The 17,365-nt window shown below is 50.5% G+C and overlaps 1 protein-coding gene across 3 annotated transcripts in view; it reads right to left on the bottom strand.

Moving 5' to 3' along the window:
* Positions 1-17,365, bottom strand: part of NFIX (nuclear factor I X) — a 259,293-nt gene that overhangs the window by 24,360 nt on the left and 217,568 nt on the right. For all 3 annotated transcript variants that reach the window (XM_048491594.1, XM_048491596.1, XM_048491595.1), the window contains exon 7: positions 5,653-5,775. In XM_048491594.1, coding sequence (XP_048347551.1) covers positions 5,653-5,775 — 123 coding nt within the window. The remainder of the gene's footprint in view (positions 1-5,652; positions 5,776-17,365) is intronic.

Below are 17,365 nucleotides of genomic sequence, written 5' to 3'. Positions count from 1 at the left end.
CCAGAAACAGCTGTTTTGGGCTGGGGATTGACTCCCCATGGCAGCTGGTGTTCCCCTCACCTTGGCAGATGGGAAGCAAGGGGCTAGGGAGGGAGCCGCTAAGGACTGCTGACAGGGTGCCACACGACCGAAATCTGCCTACACTGTGGCCAAAACTTTCATTCTATGTATGAAGAATCCCAGCTACATGTACAGTACGAGAAGAAGAACAAGAGTTTGGATTCATATCCCCCCTTTCTCTCCTGCACAGAGACTCGAGGTGGCCTACAAGCTCCTTTCCCTTCCTCCCGCCACACCTTGCAAAGCAGATGGGGCTGAGAGAGTCCTAAAAGAACTGTGACTAGCCCAAGGTTACCCAGCGGGAATGTAGGAGTGCGGAAACACATCTGGTTCACCAGATAAGCCTCCGCCACTCAGGTGGAGCAGTGGGGAATCAAACCCGGTTCTCCAGATTAGAATCCACCTGCTCTTAACCACTACACCACACTGGACATAGTTCGTCTTCTGGCATAGCATTGTAATGGCGCTATCACTGCTGGAACTGCCCAGTCCAGTTTGGAAAAAAAAGTTTCTTTTTTCCTAGATCGCACAGATCGATTCCCCACTGACTATTAAACACGTGATACTCACGGGAATTATCCATGTTTGGTGCAGAACTCCCCACTGCACCAGCATCCAACACGCATTCTTCCCGTTTCTGGAGCTCTCCCCACCCCACCCACCCCAATCACGTGTTTTTCCAGAACCTGCTTGCAAGTACAACTTTTTGAAAAACACGTGTGGAATCTGGAGCGGTGGGGAAGTTCGGGGGTTGAATCCAGATTCGTTTTTCCCGCTGGTGGTGACGTGGAGCCTCCCATCCAATAAGAACGCAGTGGGCTGTGTGCGATGCGTGCAGCCTTTTAAAAAAATTTCGCGGACCGGAGATCCATGTGGATACGAAGCAACACGGGGGCGGTTTTGACTGATTGACTGAGTAGAAGGCAATACAAAGCTGTGCTACACGTCGTATCCATGTGGATCCGACTCACGGAGGCGCGCAGAAACAGGGCTTTGCTTAAATCGCCTGTTTCTTCGTCTCTGCGTAGAGTCGTTCTGTGCATGCTCGGGCAGACGTGGATCCGCGGTGGAAAATAAAAAAATTCCCGCCCCAACACAACGCAGCAGCCAATTAGGAAAGCCCCTGAGCGGATCGCGCGTTTGATCTGCCAACAGTGGGGAGTCCTGCGTTGCTGCTGTGTTGCTGGGAACAAGGATCGTTTGGGGGCCACAAGCTGCAGTGGGGACCATGGAACCCAAAAGGTGCTGAATCTTTCCAAACCGGTTTGGATCTACATTCATTTTTTCAGTGGGGAATCAACCACAGATTTAGATCTACAGATGTTTCAAAGTTGTTATTCCTAGGGTTCAAACTGGACATGAAAAACTTCTAAAGATTTAGAGTGACACTGGCTTTAGTCACCCTGAGTGATCTGTTGATAGAGAGAGAGATATAAATTGTTCTAGGTCAGGGGTCTGCAACCTGAGACTCTCCAGATGTTCATGGACTACAATTCCCATCAGCCCCTGCCAGCATGGCCAATTGGGAATTGTAGTCCATGAACATCTGGAGAGTCGCAGGTTGCAGACCCCTGTTCTAGGTGTCCACTGGGGCTCAAACAGACTTGGACAAATGGGCAGAGTATTTCTGTGGCTTTGCTGGGCAAGCCAACGAGGAGGATCTCGTGTGCTCTGGGCCCTCTTCTAACTTCTAAATGCAAGCCCTGAGAGAGACCATCTTTCACGCTGCTCCAGGGTATCTCTGTACGCTGACTTCAGCCCACTTCCCCCCTCACTCTCCTCAATCCAGTGGGAAGCTTCTTAAACAGTGTCAGGACGAGCTAGATGCAAGCAAACTGTTACGAAACACACTGGCTTGACAGAGATGTTGTTGTTGATACACAAGGTTCTCCTGAAGCTGCCCTCTACCGAACCCGAGGTTCTCCTGAAGCTGCCCTCTACCGAACCCGAGGTTCTCCTGAAGCTGCCCTCTACCGAACCCGAGGTTCTCCTGAAGCTGCCCTCTACCGAACCCGAGGTTCTCCTGAAGCTGCCCTCTACCGAACCCGAGTTCTCCTGAAGCTGCCCCCCACCAACCCGGTGGTCTCCCTGAAGTTGCCCTCTACCGAACCCGAGGTTCCTCTGAAGCTGCTCCCCACCGAACCCGCAGGTTCTCCTGGAAGCTGCCCTCTACCTAACCTCTAGCAGTGCCCCTGAAGCTGCCCTCTACCGAACCCGAGGTTCTCCTGAAGCTGCCCTCTACCGAACCCGAGTTCTCCTGAAGCTGCCCTCTACCGAACCCGAGGTTCTCCTGAAGCTGCCCTCTACCGAACCCGAGGTTCTCCTGAAGCTGCCCTCTACTGAACCAGAGAATCCCTCCACCCAGGTCAGGCCTGTCCAGTCTGTGGCTGAGGGGCTCTCCAGAGACTTGGGGGCGGGGGTCTTTCGCATCACCTACTACTTCGTTCTTTCAGCCCAAAAAAACCAAGGAGTAGCCCAGGCTCCACCTTCCTCTGTGAACACATTTTTATTTTCTTCCATGGAGCTACTCCAAGTGGTCTTCCCAACAACCCTGTGAGAGTGAGGTTAAGAGTGGCCACTAATAGGGAATGGCCACTCCAGGGCTTCGTGGCTGAACAGAGGTTTGACCTCAGTGATTGCAAGCAGTGGTCTGACACGACAAACAAAAGACCACCTTGGTTTTCACTGGATGTGACAGCAGCAACGATGCTTCTCCATACCCCATGTGAGACGGGGATGGGGGAGGGTCAAAAAGTATGCAGGTGAGGGGGCACCCCAAACCCATACCTTGCCTTCCCTTCCTCTGCAAGGGGGGGGGGGTTGCCTCCCAGCTCACATCTGGTATTTAAACCAGGCAGGTTGTAGCCAAGTACCAATTGGCCATGCTGAGATCAATTGGCCATGCTGAGATCAATTGGCCATGCTGACAGGGCTGATGGGAATTGTAGTCTATGAACATCTGGAGAGCCGCAGGTTGCAGACCCCTGCTCTAGGGTAATGTCCCTCCGCTCTGAAAAGCCTGCCCTTCTCAGGGTCCACCTTCAAAGCATCCAGGTCCCCAATACAGAGCTGGCAACCCTACCCTGGCTCCTGGCCTCCCCTTGGCTTCCTTGCGTGCCCCCCCCTCCAAGCACAGGGTCACCCTTCTAAGGCCATTCTGACCACGCCCTGCATCTTCTCACCCTGAAAACAGCTTCACACGACAGGCAGAGGCAGTCTTGTGACAGGGGAACTGGAGGGACTTTGCATGTGCGAAGAGTGTCCAAAGCCCTCAGTCCAGGGTGACTAGAACTGGAGGGCTGCCAGCTGAGCGGCAGTTCCGTTCTTCTGCTCCCGCCCCTTTCAAAGAAGGCCCATCTGCAGAGTCCAGACCTGAGGTGAAGACAGCGAGAGACTGGCCCGCTCCGTTCCTCCTGCTGTAGTTCCATCACCACTGCAATGGTCGTCCATCTCACTGCTTCATGGTTTCCCTCAGAAGGTGACTTGATGGCAGATCCCAGCAAACATCAGCTGGTCTGCTTTCCGGTCCCTTCCCACCCCCCAGGTCCAGCGGCTTCAACTCCGTGACCCCCCTTCTCTGAGAAGGTGATGTTACAGCCTCAAGCAGAACTTCCCCATCAGCCAAGGGGCCAGCAGGAAAGGCTCTTTTGACCCTGATGGGCTGGCCCCTTTGGGGGGCTACTTAAGATGTGGGGAGACTGCGTCTGCTGCTCTTTGCCCTCACTGCTTTGCTAAAGGTACTTCTGAAAGTCACCAACCCGCACAGGCCTAACTCTGCTCACTGCACACAGTCCTCACTAATGCGTTGCAATACCAGCAGATTTCAGTCCCTAATTCCCAAAGGCCCCGGAGGATTCTGACACTGCCCTGGCGTCTGTCCCTCATAATTTTCACATCTGACAACTGCAGTATATGCAATCACAGAACATACACACACCCATTCAAAGTAGTTGTGGGCACATCACTTGGGTAAATTTTTCATTGGCCAAACACACACACGATTTTAAAGGGGAGAAAAACAGGATAACTGGAGGTCTAGTCCCCATAATCACTTGAGAGGACAACTACATATTACACTCTTGACAGGTCTGCCCAGGTCCTGCTGAACCAGATGTGCCCTGGCAGCTCAAGGCTGACGCTTAATTCCCAACTGCAAGGAGGTGAGCAACTCAGACTGGACCCTGGGGCAGGTACGGCATCAGCATCCTTCCAGTGGGCCAGGGCCTCTGGCAGGGACCACCACTGCCCACCCCCAATATGCCCTTTCCAGCGTGGTGTAGTGGTAAAGAGCAGGTGGATTCTAATCTGGAGAACCAGGGTTGATTCCCCGCTCTACCTGAGTGGCAGAGGCTTATCTGGGGAATGTTCTTCCAGGATGGGCAGTGGGTGGGCTTGTGAGGATGGCACAAGAAGGGCGCCCAGACAGCATGAGGGAAGCCTTCTTCCTCACATCATTTCCCCACCTGAAACATCCATGTTCTGAAACATCACCATGTTTCCCCCAGCAGGGCACACAAGAGCTATCCAGGGTCATTTCTGATGGGAAAAACAGTAGTGGGGAAAGGGAAGATTACGTTGACTCTCCTCTTGTGCTCAGTCTGAACTGGGCCCATAACCCCTTGGAAATTAAGCATCTGATTTGGCAGCAGGCAGGGCAGATTTGTCAAGAATACACCATGCAGTTAAGCCCCAAGCTCGCCTGAGATGTGAAATGGGGGCAGCCACTTAGTTCCCTGAAGAACAGGCTGAAGCTTCCCTTGGTTTCTTGGCAGGGCAGTTTACATTCTACTGCAAATGCACTGGAATGCTGAAGCACCATGCTTTGTATGCAGAGATGCAACACATAAGCCTGATAAGGAATCCTGACTGGCTATCTGGTTGCATTGACCCCAATAGGATTTCATGTTTGGATAGCCTGGTATATATTTAGGGAGGGTGGGGGTGAGGCAATATTCTTCAAGGGGTTTTATTAGAGTCTTACATCTAGTCCCCGTTCACTCTCCTCCTTCCCTATAGAATGCTCCGGTGAAGAAGCAGAAGGTGCAGAATCGAACCCCTGGTTCACATGAAGCTGCCTTCTACCGACGCCGACCCTTGGTCCGTTGTGGTCAATACTGTTTACTAAGACTGGCAGCAGCTCTCCACGGTCTCAGGCACGGAAAGGTCTTCCCCATCACCTGTGAACTGGAGATGCCAAGACCGGACCCAGGACCTTCTGCATGCCAAGTAGACACTCTACCACTGAGCCACGGGCCACCACCCCCTTCAGGCAAGCCAGTTTATCAACTCAGACTCAACGATGCCCCAGTTCATCTGCCTCTCAGTGGGGCGCTGCCAACCACAACCCCCCAGGATGCCTTTTATGACCGCTGCATCATGTGGTCTCAGCAGAGGAAACAGCAAGCGACAGAATGAGAGAGCAGGAGAGGGTGGAGGAGACAGAGACAGAAGCCTGGAGACCACGTCCAGAACCGACGGGGTGGCGGAGAGCCTCTGACGTGCCCTCTGGGGGAGACAGTTCTGTCCGTTTCCTCCCCAGCCTTCCCCACGATCCCTCCATGCCCCCCCCTAAGAAGATGGCTTTGTTCTCACCTGGTCTGACTCCTGCTAGGACAGGCAGCGGGTGGTGGGTGAAAGCCATTCTCGGGGAGGTGGTGTGGGAGGACAGGGCACTGCAGAAATCCAGCTTCCCTGACTTCTTTAAAGAAGCCGGTCCTGGCAAGGAATCAGGGAGAAAGTGCACATGGTTTAACAGGTTGGAAAGATGGATTAGTATTCTCGCTCACGACACAAACATGCCCAGCTGCAGCTAGGGTTCCTCTGCTGTAGGTCTACCTCAGCCTTGGAGCGTGGAGCGTGGGGCGATGGCTGCTTGGGACATTTGTCTCTCTATCAGTCCTTGATCAGACCTGACCCGTGCCCACCCGGAGGAAAAGCAACCAGTCTGCAGGCCAAAACCCCACGGAAACTCCCCCTTTATTAAGAGACAGGGCTTATTTTCATCCTTTCCTTCTGTTCAGGATTTATCTGAGCTCAGTGAAATTGGATATTTTCACCTCTTTTTTTTTAGGGAAGTATGTAGAGTTTTTATTTTTATTTTTTTAATTTATAGTGAGTAGCTATAGTTTGATTATATTTGTTATGCAATTGTGTATATATATATATTGGAAACAAGGGGAGGGGCGGTATAAAAACTTAATAAAATAATAATAATCAGACTCCTAGCATGGGAAACAGGCACCAACAGCCTCGCTTGTGCTCCCCTTGAGTACTTATCTCTGTGAGTCTGCTGTGAACTTGGTGTTTGATGGCAAGTAAAGCGCTTCCTGACCTGATAGTTGCCTTCTTCCCAGAAGGGGCTCGTTTCCTGCTTTCCCTTGCAGTGTATCCATCTGTGCCTATCTGAGCCTTCAGGGAGAAGAGAAAATGCTCCAGCCAACACCCCCCAAAAAATGATTGAGTAACATACTGTACCTCCCCTTTAGAAGAAGAAGAAGAAGAAGAGTTTGGATTTATATCCCCCCTTTGTCTCCTGCAGGAGACTCAAAGGGGCTGACAATCTCCTTGCCCTTCCCCCCTTCTCACAACAAACACCCTGTGAGGTAGGCGGGGCTGAGAGAACTCCAAGAAGTTGTGACTAGCCCAAGGTCACCCAGCTGGCGTGTGTGGGAGTGCACAGGCTAATCTGAATTCCCCAGATAAGCCTCCACAGCTCAGGCGGCAGAGCTGGGAATCAAACCCGGTTCCTACAGATTAGATACATGAGATCTTAACCTCCTAAGCCACATATTCCATGACTTTTGGGATGTAAAATGGAGCATTTCCCTTGCAGCGTATCCATCTGGGCCTGTCTATTCATCTGAGAGCCAGCATGGTGTAGCGGCAAGTGGATCATTAAGAGCAGGTGGATTCTAATCTGGAGAACTGGGTTTGATTTCCCCACTCCTCCAGCTGAGTGGCAGAGGCTTATCTGGTGAGGCAGATGTGTTGCCACACTCCCACATTCCTGCTGGGTGACCTTGGGCTAGTCACGGTTCTCTCAGAACTCTCTCAGCACCACTTGCCTCACAAGGTGTCTGTTGTGGCGAGAGGAAGGGAAAGGGAGCTCGTAGGTCACCTTGAGTCTCCTTACAGGAGAGAAAGGTGGGGTATAGATCCAAACTCTTCTTCAAATTCTTCTTCTATGCTGGGAAACCTATTTCTTGTTCTACGGGGACCTTTGAGTTCGTAGTGTTTGTCACTCGGTGATCTCAACGATCTGAACTGATCTGCAGGCAGTGTTTACTGTGGCTCTGCGTGGCCCTTCCTCAGGGTGTTTTCTGGCACAAGGTTACGAACTGCGCTTATTGCCTCAGTGGACTGTGGAATGCAAACCTCTCGTGGCCAGCTATGTGCAGTCACGCGACAGACAGCTTTCACCTTCCTGCCTAACAAGGATCGGTAATTAACACACGTGCGAGAGAAGATCGAAGGCCATTCAAGCACAGTTCAATGGCCCCGCAGTTCTACAGAACACATTCACAGACTCGCTCCCTTTTGCTTTGAACAATTTGACATTTGGGTGCAGGGACCGCTGATGTTGTTTGGGAACTGCCAGCCATCCCCGAAGGAGATACAGCAGCCGTGTCTGAATGAAGCCACTCGGGTGACTTGCAAGGGACCCGCTGTCTTTCTCAAGCAGAAGGGTTTTTCAGAAGTTATCCCTAACATGCCTTCACGGACTAATGCAACCTTTTGTGGACAAGTTCCTCAAATTATTTCCTTCCAAAAGTAACCTGTCGAAAACTGGCACTCATCTATCCCTTGGAAAAGAGCGGTTTCATCACTGAGCATCCAGAGGCACCAACGGTCTTCAGCTTCCAAGGTGGGGGTCCCGTGTCCTCGGTGGGAAATCACAGCCCGTCTTCCACACCCTCACTCCCCAAGACCCACAGAGTTTTCCCCGCAAAAAGTTTGAACATGGAGGTTGTGATCCTAAGAAACAAACCCCGCCCCCTCCTTCCTTCCTGGGTGAAAGCTAGAAGAGAACGAAGGCACAACAGGGACTTTCTAAACTCTACATGGCTTCCAGTAGCCACAGCGGAAGGTCATAGCACCATCATGTGCCAAGTATAGGGAAGGAGAAAACCCTACTAGCAACCATGGAGTCAATACAAGGAGAACATTATAGAGCAGTGATGGCAAACCTTTTCGAGACGGAGTGCCCAAATTGCAACCCAAAACCCACTTATTTATTGCCAAGTGCCAACCCGGCAATTTAACCTGAATACTGAGGGTTTAGTTTAGAAACAACAGTTGGCTCCGAGGCGTGCGTTACTCGGGAGTAAGCTTGGTGAAGCAACTGTGCAACGCTTCAAATGGGTGAATCACGACCCTAGGAGGGTTCACTCAGAAGCAAGCCCCATTGCCAGCAACTGAGCTTACTCCCAGGTAAACGATCGTGCCCAGGCCAGTCTAGATGTGTGTGTGTGGGGGGTGTGTGTGTGTGTGTGATTTTCCACCCCTCCACATGACGGACTCTGTGCACGTGTGCCCACAGAAAGGGCTCTGAGTGCAACCTCTGGCACCCATAGGCCATAGGTTCGCCACCACTGTTATAGAGGCTACTTCAAGGACTCAAGCACAGTTGTGCTCCATATTACATTCCAAAAGCCACGGCATATGTGGCTAAAGGAAGGTACAGTATGTTGTTCAATCATTTTTGGGTGTTGCGGGAGCATTTTCTCTTCCCCTCTAAGACAAAGGTATCTGAAGAAGGGAGCTTGGACTCCAGAAAGCTTCTACTCCGAGAATCTTGCTACTGCACTCAAAACGGCTGTTCCAATGCAGAGCAATGCAATTCAGCTACCCACTGAAACCTTTAAGACCTGTAGCAAAAATCCCAGGGGTGTCATCGCGGTGGGTCACGATGAAAAAGACAACTTTGTAATGGAAGAACAAACTGGTCTCTCTCTTTGGAAGAGAAAGTTTGTGTTCCCGAGCTGGGAATGAAGATGGCCCCATCCCTCGGAGCGAAAAACAAGGGGGGAGGGAGGGTAGCAGTCTGGAGGCACAGCCACGGGGCAATGGATGGCTTGACACCATTTTTTGCAAGGTTCCAATCCACCTCTATTTGCCCACCTGACACCTCCTGGGGAACAATTGTTTGCCAATGACAAAAGCACGACGGGACGAACCCATAAACACGCGCATCGTGCGCAACAGCAGAGGGGCAAGACCCTTTACGTGACTTGAGTGGGGCGTCATCTGCACAAGCAGAAATGAACTCAACCAGCTAAACGTAGTAGTAGAAGAATAAGAGTTTGGATTTATATCCCCCCTTTCTCTCCTGCAGGAGACTCAAAGGGGCTGACAATCTCCTTGCCCTCCCCCCCTCACAACAAACACCCTGTGAGGTAGGTGGGGCTGAGAGAGCTCCGAGAAGCTGTGACTAGCCCAAGGTCACCCAGCTGGCATGTGTGGGAGTGCACAGGCTAATCTGAATTCCCCAGATAAGCCTCCACAGTTCAGGCGGCAGAGCTGGGAATCAAACCCAGTTCCTCCAGATTACATACACGAGCTCTTAACCTCCTACGCCACTACGCACTTTCTTTTCTCTTTTTTAATCCCTTAAGCAGTGGTTCTCAACCTTCCTACCTTTAATACGGTTCCTCATGTTGTGGTGACCCCCAACCATAAAATTGGTATACATACAATATAAAAAGACTGTTTTCCTATGGTCTTCGGCGACCCCTGCGAAAGGGTCGTTCGACCCTCCCAAAGGGGTCACGACCAACAGGTTGAGAATCGCTGCCCTTAAGGATTCACAAGTTTTTTAAGGGCAGGATGAAATAATCCGGCAACAAAACATGGAGCTACTGGGGAGAGGCGGGTCAGAGAGTTTCTCCTGGTCCTCCCTGCAACATGCCGAGAGGTGCTGTGACAAATAATGAATTCCTGTTAGTAAATGGCTTCTACAATATAATATAAGTATGGCCAATGTGACAAAAAATCCAAACTCCACATACACGCTACAGGGGTCAGTGCTATCAGTCACAGACCAGGAAAGGGATTTGGGCGTCTTAGTTGATAGTTCCATGGGAATGTCAACTCAATGCATGGCAGCTGTGAAAAAGGCAAACTCTATGCTGGGGATAATTACGAAAGGAGTTGATAATAAAACTGCAAGGATTGTCATGCCCTTATATAAAGCCGTGGTGCGACCACACTTGGAGTACTGTGTTCAGTTCTGGTCGCCACACCTCAAAAAGGATATTGAAGAGATAGAAAAAGTGCAGAGAAGGGCAACGAGGATGATTGAGGGATTGGAGCACCTTCCTTATGAAGAGAGGTTGCAGCGATTGGGACTCTTTAGTTTGGAGAGGAGACGTCTGAGGGGGGATATGATTGAAGTCTATAAAATTATGCATGGGGTAGAAAATGTTGACAGAGAGAAATGTTTCTCTCTTTCTCACAATACTAGAACCAGGGGGCATCCATTGAAAATGCTGGGGGGAAGAATTAGGACTAATAAAAGGAAACACTTCTTCACGCAACGCGTGATTGGTGTTTGGAATATGCTACCACAGGAGGTGGTGATGGCCACTAACCTGGATAGCTTTCAAAAGGGCTTGGACAGATTTATGGAGGAGAAGTCGATTTATGGCTACCAATCTTGATCCTCCTTGATCTGGGATTGCAAATGCCTTAGCAGACCAGGTGCTCAGGAGCAGCAGCAGAAGAAGGCCATTGCTTTCACATCCTGCAGGTGAGCTCCCAAAGGCACCTGGTGGGCCACTGCAAGTAGCAGAGTGCTGGACTAGATGGACTCTGGTCTGATCCAGCAGGCTAGTTCTTATGTTCTTATGACACTCTGTAAAAAACAACCTTACACTATGCCCATTGGCTGACCGACTATTACATATACAGACCACACAAGGACGTAAAGTGCGGGTGCTCTATTCTAAAGTGCCCTATACATATACAAAGATGCAGTACATAAGTACATGTAAACAAGATATAACACGGCGGATGTAATACCAGAAAGTTGTATGTTAATATTTTTAAATCTTATAATTGAGTTTTTAAATTTTGTAATGAAGAAGAAGAAGAGTTTGGATTTATATTCCCCTTTTCTCTCCTGTAAGGAGACTCAAAGGGGCTTACAATCTCCTTTCCCTCCCCCCCCCCCCCAACAAACACCCTGTGAGATGGGTGGGGCTGAGAGAGCTCTGAAGAACTGTGACTAGCCCAAGGCCACCCAGCTGGCATGCGTTGGAGTGCACAAGTTAATCTGGTTCACCAGACAAGCCTCCACAGCTCAAGTGGCAGAGCGGGGAATCAAACCCGGTTCTCCAGATTAGAGTGCACCTGCTCTTAACCACCACACCACGCTGGCTCCTGGTTATGTTGTATTAGTAATAGAATAATATGGTAAGGGATATTATGGTATGCCAGATATTTATGATGTAGGTCCTCTCGAGTGACTCCCAACAAGCTGGAAAAAAAAAAGAAAGGTCCAGTACCACTGAGGAAGGAATGAAAACCCCGCATTACCGCGGATAGGGTTTGGGGCTGGAATACTTTCACACATTGAGGGATTTCCATGGACCTTGGAGTTGGTCTGGAATACTGGTTAATATAGAAACTCCCATGGACAGTTGTGCTTATAGGACTTAAGTTCCTAAGACAGATGTATGCATCACAAGTATAAGATGCCCACTCAGTAGCACTCCATGCTTAATAGTGACCTGTGTGTGTTATTCTTGTATCTTTTTACATGTATTTATGTATTGCACCTTTGTTTATGTGCATGGCACTCCTGCTAGGCAGGTAAGCAGCTTCCGTTGAATGCAATCCCACAATGCTTCGGGGCTACACCGGAATCGCAGAGCACCCCAGAATCACAGGAGCAGCAGTGGTGTAGGAGGTTAAGAGCTCGTGTATCTAATCTGGAGGAACTGGGTTTGATTCCCCGCTCTGCCGCCTGAGCTGTGGAGGCTTATCTGGGGAATTCAGATTAGCCTGTGCACTCCCACACACGCCAGCTGGGTGACCTTGGGCTAGTCACAGCTTCTCAGAGCTCTCTCAGCCCCACCTACCTCACAGGGTGTTTGTTGTGAGGGGGGAAGGGCAAGGAGATTGTCAGCCCCTTTGAGTCTCCTGCAGGAGAGAAAGAGGGGATATAAATCCAAACTCTTCTTCATAATCCGTTTACAACACTCTGTTATATGGCACAAACATTAATTCGCTTGAGACATCAAGAACAAGTCCTTCGTCAATATCAACCATCTGCCTGGGAAGAAAGACAGCTAAGTGGTTGTGGTGGGCTTTCTGGGCTGTGTGGCTGTGGTCTGGTGGATCTTGTTCCTAACGTTTCGCCTGCATCTGTGGCTGGAGTCTTCAGAGGTGTATCACAGAGAGACGTGTGCTACACGCTGCATCCAGTGAGAAGGGAATGTTTAGTGGGGTATATATTGTCCATGTCCCAGAATGGGGAACCAGTCAGTAAGTGATTTGGGTAGAACTTGCTATGCAAAGGTGTGGTTGACTGTATTGCGGGTGGGGTTTTCAGTCCATTTACATTCGCATTCGCATGCATTCTTATGTGACACACCTCTGACGATACCGGCCGCAGATGCAGGCGAAACGTTAGGAACAAGACCTACCAGACCATGGCCACACAGCCCGGAAAGCCCACCACAACCAGTTGAGTCCGGCTGTGAAAGCCTTCGACAGTACGAAGACAGCTAAGTTGGTGCAGCTGGAAAAAAGTTGCTTTGGTAAGCAGAATGTGCCTGCCCGAAGTCTGCTTACAATTTCTCCTTCTGCTAGTTCAGGTTCAGTCAAAAATCCAAGACTGCTCCAGAGGGCCGACAGCAGAATGCGAGTGGGGGGCGGGGAGCACCGGGCACCCTCGGAAAATTCCTGTGCCAGTCAGTCTGGCTTCCACATTCAACATGTGTGAACTTGCCCTTTTCAAGGCGAGCGTAACTGAGAAAGCACGCGGAGCGGCTCCTAGCTGCCAAACTCAGTCGTCCTCCTGTTTTTCATTTTGTGCAGGGGCGGGGGTGGGGGGGGGCAGTGTTTTGGGGAGACACTGGCTGTTTTTCAAACACGTAACACATGAAACAATCATCGGGGGGGGGGGGAGGATGTGGGAGGTCTACAGGCAGGGGGAGTGTTTCTCTCTCTCCCTCGCAACCCTTGCCCCTCACTCGCTGGTGTTTGCAGGTTGACTGTTTTCACTTAGCTGTCCATCATTTGTCCAGCCTATGGATTTAAGCCATCTGGGCTAATGGCCACCCCCCTTATGGAGATGGATTCCATCCATGAATTAAGCCCTTCGTGATCCCTTTGGTCTGTCCTGAGTCTCCTGTCTGTTAAGTTTTCTAGGCAATACTAAGACTACTGTAAAAGGATTAAAAGTTTCCTCTACTGACTTTCTACACATCACAGATCGATACATCTAATACTCAAGACTGCGAAATCTGAGGATGCTCAAATCTAGAGATGGGCACAATGAACAGACAAGGTAAATCTTTCTACAAACCTGACGAATGCTCCAGGTTTGCAGAAACATCCAAAATAGGGGAGGGCAATGAAAAGGTGCGTGGGAAGGAAGGAAGGAAAAGAAGAAGAGGAGTAGCAGTTTGGATTTATACCCCACCTTTCTCTCCTGTAAGGAGACTCAAGGTGGCTTACAAGCTCCTTTCCCTTCCTCTCCCCACAACAGACACCTTGCGAGGCAGGTGGGGCTGAGAGAGATCTGAGAGAACCGTGACTAGCCCAAGGTCAGCCAGCAGGAACATAGGAGTGCAGAAACACATCTGGTTCAACAGATTGCCACTCAGGCGGAGGAGTGGGGAATCAAACCCGGTTTTCCAGATTAGAATCCACCTGCTCTTAACCACTACACCAGGAGAGAAGGAAGCAGGGGAAGGTGAGGATATTGGAGTTGCCAGGAGGAGGGAAATAAGAAATAGCGAGAGAAGGTGGCAAGGAGAGAGATGAAGTGCCTCTCACACAAGTCTAGCAGGTCCCCCGCCATGCAGCTGGCCCTCGCTCAGTGAGCACCACACAACTGGGCCATAATTTAGGCTGCTATGGATAAGGAAGGAAAATTCAAGATGGGGAGGGATACAGGCAGGCAGGCAGGCAGGCAGGCAGGCAGGCAGGCAGGCAGGCAGGCAGGCAGGCAGGCAGGCAGGCAGGCAGGCAGGAAGGAAGGAAGGAAGGAAGGAAGGAAGGAAGGAAGGAAGGAAGGGAGGGAGGAAGGGAAGGAGGAAGAAAGGGAGGGAGGAAGAAAGGAAGAAAGGGAAGGACGAAGGAAGGAAGAAAGCAAGGAAGGAAGGAAGGAAGGAAGGAAGGAAGGAAGGAAGGAAGGAAGGAAGGAAGGAAAAGGGGAGAGGCTCTGGGGGTTTTAAGGGAAGAGAAAGGAAGGGATACCTGAGGGACCGCCTCTCCCCATATTGCCCTGGTAGGCCCCTCCGCTCCTCAGAGGAGGACCTACTCGTGATCCCTGGCCCAAAAATGATCAGGCTGGCCTCGACGAGGGGCAGGGCCTTTTCAGCCCTGGCCCCCACCTGGTGGAACAGGCTCCCTAGGGAGATCAGGGCCCTGCGGGACTTACAGAGTTTCCGCAGGGCCTGCAAGACGGACCTGTTCCGCCAGGTGTTTGGCCAGCCTGGTTAAAAATACATCTACTTTGTCATCTGGCCTCCCGTGGGCACAAGGGGGGGGAGGAGGGTAGCCAGACGCCATCCACATTTTTAATGGGTTCTGTTTTTATGTAATTGGTATTTAAATTATGTTTTAATGTATGTTTTAACCTGTTGTGAACCGCCCTGAGCCCTCAGGGGGAGGGCGGTATATAAAACTAATAATAAATTAAAAAAATAAATTAAAAAAAGAGATAATGGGTGGGGGAGAGGAAAATCGCCTGCTCCCCGCGAGTCTTTGCAGATTCCTACTTGTTAAATAAGTCAACGCCTCCCTTTCATATCATTCACATCACCCGATAACAAACTCCAAACTCATGAGCCTTTCCTCTTGGAGAAGAACCTCAAAGCCTTGGCTGTTTTCTCCACCAGTAAAGTTCACGGGACAAAATGTTTCCAAAAGAGGTCAGGTTGGAGAAAGAGACAAAGGGCTATTCTGTGAGATGGACTCAGTCACTGGTGCAGCAGACTGAAGAGGAACGGAGCAGATAGATCAAGCCCTCATTTGGGCCCGGAATGCCTTATCCTTCTCACAATCAACGCATTCTCAAAAGAGCCCATTCAGGTTTAGCCAAATGTAAAACCTGCAGGGAAGATCCTATTCAAGGGAAATCGGGATATAAAACTCTGCTCTGCTTGTCATTTGGTCAGAGCCCAATCCCATAACAGCAGACGAGGAGGAAGAAGAAGAAGAGTTTGGATTTATATCCCCCCTTTCTCTCCTATAGGAGACTCAAAGGGGTTTACAATCTCCTTTTCCTTCCCTTCCCCACAACAAACACCCTGTGAGATGGGGCGGGGCTGAGAGAGCGCCAAAGAACTGCGACTAGCCCAAGGTCATCCAGCTGGCGTGTGTGGGAGTGCACAGGCTAATCTGGTTTCCCAGATAAGCCTCCACAGCTCAAGTGGCCAAGCGGGGAATCAAACCTGGTTCTCCAGATTAGACTGCACCTGCTCTTAACCACTATGTCACGCCGGTCTGAAGATGGCCAGCAGTTGGGCAGGCAGAAGATGGTGATTAGGATGGCCAGATAAGCTGTGAGAAGGAGGCAAACTGTGGTCGGGGTAACGGGAAGAACAACGGGCTGAAAGCAGAAATACAAATCCTGAGTGTGAATAAGCACACAGAACAAAGTCCCCAGAGGGGGAGGAGGTGACCACGCAAGCTCACACGTGTCACCAACTCTGGACCAAGCTACACATTCGGGTTTGCCACACTGCAGGAAATGGCTTTTTTTAAAACAAGGGAGAGCCCAGACAGGCTCAGTGCTGCGGCAACGGGATCTTGCTGTTCCACATGGAGAATTTGGGCTGTTTATTTTTTTTTAAAACCATTTTTAAAAACCATGGTTTTGTACACCTGAAGTAAAAAATCTACAAGATCACAGTCTGCCCCATAGCGCTCTATGGGTCAGAGTGCTGGCCTGTAACAAAAGCGGCTGAGAGGCGACGCCATGTCATGGAAACGCGCATGACTCGTCGGACACTGGGTGTATCCCTCCTCGACCACATCACCAATGACACAGTCCGAAAACAATTTGGCACCACGTCCGTCAAGGCAAAAAATGAGAGAGATGCGCCTGTGCTGGTTCAGCTGTGTCCGACGAGCAGCCCCGAACACCATCGCCAGCATCACCTCTCACACTGAGGTTACTGGTCGGCGGCCACGCGGACGGCCAAAGCAACGATGGCAAGAGACCATCAATGCAGATCTGAAAGTAACAGGCCTGCAGCCAGACATCGCGCTCAATCGAGAGAAGTGGCGTTTAAAAATCCGAGCAGCGGACCCTGCATTAGTGGGACAAAGGGAGGAGGAGGAGGAGGAGGAGGAGGAGGAGGAAGAGGAAGAAGGAGGAGGTGGTTTCCTGCAGATGCTGTGCAGCTACAGAGAACCCAAGTTGGATCTAGGGAACCCAAACTCAACCTTTTTTTAAAAAAGTGAACAAGCCCCTTTAATGCTGCTGACACAGCATTGTTCCAAAGACCCTTGCCAGCTCCACCCCCTTCTCTCTCTCTCTCTCTCTCTCTTACACACACACACACACACACACACACACACACACAGAGCCAGCAGAATACACATAAAACTTGTACTAAATCGCTTTGCCATTTTTCGGTTCCCGTGGCCAAAAGATACGGGGGATTTTGAATCACATCAATAAAGTCCATCATGGGGAAGGGTGGCCTATAAACCAACCAACCAACCAACCCACCCACCCACCCACCAACACAACAAACAAATGAACTCCTTGGGGTAGGGAGTGAGGCAATCTGAACTAGCAACAGGAGAAATTGTAAGAATGTTTGGAGTAGGCAAAAATCTCAGTTGTAAACCTGGAAACGCTGCTCACCAAGTCAATCCTTACACTGCACCGAGCCAGCCGTGCGTCGGTCACATTTACTGATTTTTTTTCCAGCCCAGGGGGATTCCCTGCTCTCCCGAGGGCAGCAATTCTGCAAGTATCTTTCCTTCCTGCTTTCTTCCTAGTTTTCGCCTCTGGCTTCTGCACGCATGGCTGTCTTCTGTCGTGTCCGACTCTGCTCTGATGGATGATAGCTTTGATGGCCACTAACCTGGATAGCTTTAAAAAGGGCTTGGACAGATT

Source organism: Sphaerodactylus townsendi, linkage group LG03 (assembly GCF_021028975.2).
Source record: "Sphaerodactylus townsendi isolate TG3544 linkage group LG03, MPM_Stown_v2.3, whole genome shotgun sequence".
In the NCBI taxonomy this organism is placed as follows: domain Eukaryota; kingdom Metazoa; phylum Chordata; class Lepidosauria; order Squamata; family Sphaerodactylidae; genus Sphaerodactylus; species Sphaerodactylus townsendi.
This window is presented reverse-complemented; position numbering and strand designations above follow the sequence as displayed.